The sequence below is a fragment of the Citrus clementina genome, unplaced genomic scaffold (assembly GCF_000493195.1).
Source record: "Citrus clementina cultivar Clemenules unplaced genomic scaffold, Citrus_clementina_v1.0 scaffold_7, whole genome shotgun sequence".
NCBI classification, from domain to species: Eukaryota; Viridiplantae; Streptophyta; class Magnoliopsida; order Sapindales; family Rutaceae; genus Citrus; species Citrus x clementina.
The window spans coordinates 6,416,085-6,421,526 of record NW_006262075.1 but is presented as its reverse complement, the minus strand read 5'-3'; the positions used below and the strand labels follow the sequence as shown (position 1 = coordinate 6,421,526).

Genomic DNA, 5,442 nt, shown 5'->3' with positions numbered 1-5,442 from the left:
TTAATTAAAATAAATTTAGCCAAATTTATGTACTAGCTAAATTTAGCCACATGCATGCACATGCTCAACAAGTACGGATTGATATATCTACGAAATATTAACAGCTGATTCTTGTCGGCCACTTGCTAAATTTAGCCACATGCATGCACATGCTCAACAAGTTCTGATTATGTATATCTACTACATAAGAACAGCTCATTCTTGAAGTATTGTGACTTGCAATATTTGGTTCATGCATTCTACTTTTTGGGTATTTCTTAATTTTAAACAAATCATAATATATAATGAAGGTTTTAAACAAATCATAATACAGCCACATTCATCTTTCTGAAATCATGATCTCGTGAGATTTTGGAGGTTTTAGTATTTGATTTCGCAAGCACTTACTCAAGAAGTCGCGTTTGGTTAATTTAATTCTACACTTTAAATTAATAATAGTTCTTGCATTAATTACTGATTAACCATATGATTTTTTTTTTTTTTTTGGTTGCAATGAGATAATCACTTTCTAGAAGAAGAGAAGAGACTTTGTCATTATAATTTTGTTCTATATGATTTGGTGATTACTTTTCCAGTATCCACTAATTATAAATAGGAAAAATAATCCAAACCGTCGATTTCAATGGACTTGGAAAAATTTGAAAGACATGACAAAAGAGGGGAAAAAGAATTAATATAAATTCATACTGATCCAAAACTTGGTTTTATCAAAAGATTAAGTGCTAATATACTGCCATTTTGCAATATCAAAAAATTACGTGTATATTATAACAGTGTAGAAGATAAGCTGACAAACATTACTGCCCTGTCTATAAATACCCCCAAATGGAAGTTCATGTGCAGAATTATCACAGCCAAAGCAAACCAAAACAAAGACTTGAAACTACCTACTTGCTTAGATCAAATTCAATAACCATCTTTGACCATGGCTGAAGCTATTGTCTCCACAATCTTGGAGCAACTGGCTTTAATCCTTGTTGAACAAACAGCTGCAGGGGTCAGACTAATTGCTGGCGCCGAGGAGGAAGTCGAAAATCTCCACCGCCGTTTCCATTTGATTAAAGCTGTTGTTGAAGATGCAGAAAAAAGACAAATGAAGGAGACTGCAGTGAGAGTTTGGTTGGATGATCTTAAGCACGCATCCTACGACATGGAAGATGTGTTGGATGAGTGGAACACTGCTATCCGGAAGCTGCAAATGAAGAGATCATCTGGAGATGCAAATGTTTCTCAGCCTATGAGAACGGTACGTCCTTCCTTCATCATCCCTTCTTACTGGTTTTCTCCTGGGCAACTAGTCCAGCGGCATAACATTGCTACCAAGATAAAGAATGTAGATAAGAAGCTAGACAATATTGTTAGGGATATAAATGCCTACGGGTTTATTATCTCGAGGGAGCTGGGATCCGGGAAGGTAGCATCTCGACCAAGCACTACCTCTTTTCTTGATGAATCTTATGAGATACGTGGAAGAAACCACCTCCAGAATAAGGTAGCAAGCTTGTTAATGAGTGGGAGTGAGAGCAGTACTGCTAGTGCTGCTAGTTCTAGTCAAGTGCCTACCCAGCGCCCTACAATAATTTCAATTACAGGTATGGGTGGAATCGGAAAGACCACTCTTGCTAAACTAATTTTCAATGATAATGAAGTGAGGAACCATTTCAATGAAAAGATATGGGTTTGTGTCTCTGAGCCTTTTGACGATATTAGAATTGCAAAGGCAATTCTTGAGTCTTTAAAAGGCTCTGCCACTAATGCGGTTGAATCAGAAACTGTGTTAAAGCAACTACGCGAATCTATTGAGGGCAAGAAATTTTTTCTTGTCCTTGATGATGTGTGGACTGAAGAACCACAAAATTGGGAGCAATTATTGGGTTGTCTTAGATGTGGTTCTAAAGAAAGTAGAATTTTAGTAACCACACGTAATGAAAAGGCTGCTATTGCCATCGGAACCACTAAGTTCAACATAATTCCAATAGAATTATTATCTGATGAGGATTGTTGGTCAATTTTTAGTCAACTTGCACTTTCTAGAAGGTTAGATATTGAAGAGTGTGAAAAATTTGAAAATATTGGTAGACAAATTGTAAGTAAGTGCAAAGGCTTGCCTCTTGCAGTCAAGACTTTAGGGAGTCTCTTGCGTTTTAAAGGAAAAATTGAAGAATGGCAAAGAGTCTTGGAGAATGAATTGTGGGAATTAGAAGAGCTAGATGAAGGGCTTTTAGGGCCCTTGTTGTTAAGCTATCTCGATTTGCCTCCTCCATTGAAAAAATGCTTTTCGTATTGTGCTATTTTTCCAAAAGACTCGAGGTTAGAAAAAGATAAGTTGATCAGATTGTGGATGGCTCAAGATTATCTTAAAGTAAAAGGAAGAGAAGATATGGTAGTTGGTGAAGGATATTTTGAGAACTTAGCTATGCGTTCGTTATTTCAAGATTTTGAGAGAAGTGAACATGATGGTGGCAAGATAATAAGTTGCCAGATGCACGATATGGTGCATGATTTCAGTCAGTTTCTCACAAAAACTGAATGTAGTGCTCTAGATGTTAATAAGTCCCGATTACAACTTCCTAGTTGGAAAGCTCGACATTTAATGATTACAGGGGAAACGAGGTCTGAAATGGTGCCGTTTCCTTCCATGGTTTATGATGAAACAAAATTACGTAGTCTTGTGCTTGATCAACGGCTAAGTTTTAAGCCGAGAATAGCTCTTTCAAAGTTATTTGATCGGCTGACTTGTCTGAGGTCGATTGATGGTCTACCAGTTGGACAAATTCCAAAAGGAATAAAGAAGTTGATACATTTGAGGTATCTTGCTTTGGGTGAGAATCCATGGATAAAAGAATTGCCAGAGGCATTGTGTGAATTATGCAATTTACAAACCTTAGATGTGAGTCTTTGTCACTATCTAAAAAGATTACCTGAAAGAATCGGACAGTTAATCAACTTGAGGCATTTAATGAACTCTAAAGAGGAATGGAGTAGATTAAGTTACATGCCCAGGGGAATGGAGAGATTGACTGGTCTTCGAACGTTAGGGGCATTCGCGGCAAGTGGAGGCAAGAGCAGCAAAGCATGTAGTAGTCTTAAAAGCCTGAACAAGTTGAAACACCTTGAGGGGTCTCTTACATTAAGAGGGTTGGGAAATGAGAGAGATCTTGGTGATGATAATGATGATGAGAAAGTAGATCTCAAGAGCAAGATGAAATTGGTTGATCTGCATTTACGGTTTGATTCTACGACGAAAACAAAGGATCATCGAGTAGTTCTTGAATGCTTGCAGCCGCCTCCAAGTTTAGAGAAATTAGGAATTTATGGATATGCAGGTGACACCATATCCCCGACCTCGGATTGGATGCTCTCATTAGCCAAGCTGAGGGTGCTGACTTTACGTTTTTGCAACGAGTGTGAATGTCTGCCTCCTTTGGGAAAGTTGCCTTGTCTTGAAACACTCGTTTTAGAGGGTATGTCAAGTGTAAAAAGACTTGGTAATGGATTTTTGGGAATAGCAGAAGACCACCAAGCTCGAGCTGATCAAGCTGAGACAGCATCATCAATTATTAGGGACACCGCCTTTCCCAGGTTAGAAACACTCGAATTCTTGGATATGGAAAAATGGGAAGAGTGGGATGATTGCGAGATTGCCGGAGGAAAAACAATTATGCCACGTCTTCGTCACTTGTCGATTTGTTGGTCCCCCGAATTAAAGGCACTGCCAGACTACATTCTCGGATCAACATCACTAGATAAGTTGTTAATATATTATTCTCGTCATCTTAACAATCGATACAACATGGAGACAGGACCAGAGTGGCCAAAAATTTCTCACGTTCCCAACATTAGTTTTACTCTTCATGGTCCAGCTGCACAGGGAAGTTTGTAAAGATCCTCGAATCAAACAATCTTCAGGTAATTTCTAAACCATATCATCTCGTTTATTAATTATATATGTACGTCTGTGAATAAGTTGGTTCAAGATTGGTCAGAAATTAATGTCTATTAATAATAAGTTACATAATATGTAAATCAGTCTTGAAGTTTTTTTTTTAATTTCTCTTTCCTTGCAATCATGCTTTAAATGTATCTGCCACATTATTTATTTATTATGATCTGTTAAACTAAAAGAAAAGGCCACTACGCAGATTGTATATGTACATCTAGCCAAACTAAAAGCAAACTTAAAAAAAGAAGCTGAATGTGTTGTGCAATTGAGATTGGTTGGTGGTAACTTATTATTAATATATAACTAGTACTAAATCACAGCATATGTTATGAGTAGTGTTTAATTATTATGAATTCTAAATTAATGTTGATTGCATTTTGCAGAAGCAGAAGGGGGATACTACATTACATATTTACGTTCAACATCAATATGTTCTTGGCTGATGACATGTTTCGGGTTAGTTTTAGATATTCGTTATAAAGCCCATGTTTCTCATATGATCTTGTTCTAATTTTCTACTTGTTCTAATTTAAAGCATACTAATTAAACAGTTCTTTTGATTTCAGGATATACATGCATATGGAGAATGCTACTAGCGTACAGGAGTAACTTCTTCTTCTTTTGCCACTTCGGCCTTGGCCGAAGTGGTGGGCTGCTGCCCTCACAAGCATTGTGAGGGCAGCGGTTCTAGCCCCCACAAAAGCATTGTGGGGGCTAAATGTTCTTTATATCCTTCTCCCTTGCGAAATGCAAGTGGAGTATGGACATCCTCTCCTGTGAGGGGTTATTTGTATTGGGCATGTACTTCATAGAATTCATTGTAATAATGTAAGTCCCAATCATGTATATCTGATTGTAAATATCAGTGTAATACCTCTGCTACAATAAGCAGTTGTTGTAAATATCTGTGTAATGCAGTAATCTGATGATTAATCAGTCTAAAAAAAAAAAAAAAACTTCTTCTTCTTTTAACTTTCGAGAAGGTTTATTATTTGTGTAATTGGAAGAATTTAAAAAATATTTTTTTTTCTTGTTAATTTCATTTATTATTAATATAAATTTATGGCCAATATTGCCCGTGGACGTAGGTCAAAAAGACCGAACCACGTAAATTTTTTGTGTCTTCTATAATTTTTTTATATTTTACGTTTTACTAATCGAATAAATAGAAAGAAAAAAAAGTATACATGCTCAAAAATAATACATTTCATTGATGACTAGTTTAATCATGACATTTAATTGCCTCAGGTTATAAAAAGAGAATATACAAAACAACAATAATGCTGCTTTGACACAAAATTTAGCTATAAAATTTTGACAAAATATATGAAAAGACTAATACGTCCTTCTTAACTTCATTGCAAATTGTTTGTTTATAACTACTTAGACTACTAGAGTTTAATATTTTTCATATGTTTTTTTTCAAAATTTCGTAACCACCCAATTCTTTGTTACGCGAAGCAATTGCAACTTGGATTTAACAATTAATTATTACAACA

The 5,442-nt window shown here is 36.0% G+C and overlaps 1 protein-coding gene across 1 annotated transcript; it reads left to right on the top strand.

Annotated features, from left to right (window-relative positions):
- Window positions 1-659: 659 nt before the first annotated feature.
- LOC112096832 (putative disease resistance protein RGA3) lies at window positions 660-4,628 on the top strand. The gene is made up of 3 exons (XM_024180869.1): window positions 660-3,909; window positions 4,327-4,399; window positions 4,510-4,628. The coding sequence occupies exon 1, from the start codon at window positions 926-928 to the stop codon at window positions 3,881-3,883; it is 2,958 nt and encodes a 985-aa protein (XP_024036637.1). The 5' UTR covers window positions 660-925; the 3' UTR covers window positions 3,884-3,909; window positions 4,327-4,399; window positions 4,510-4,628.
- Window positions 4,629-5,442: the final 814 nt, after the last annotated feature.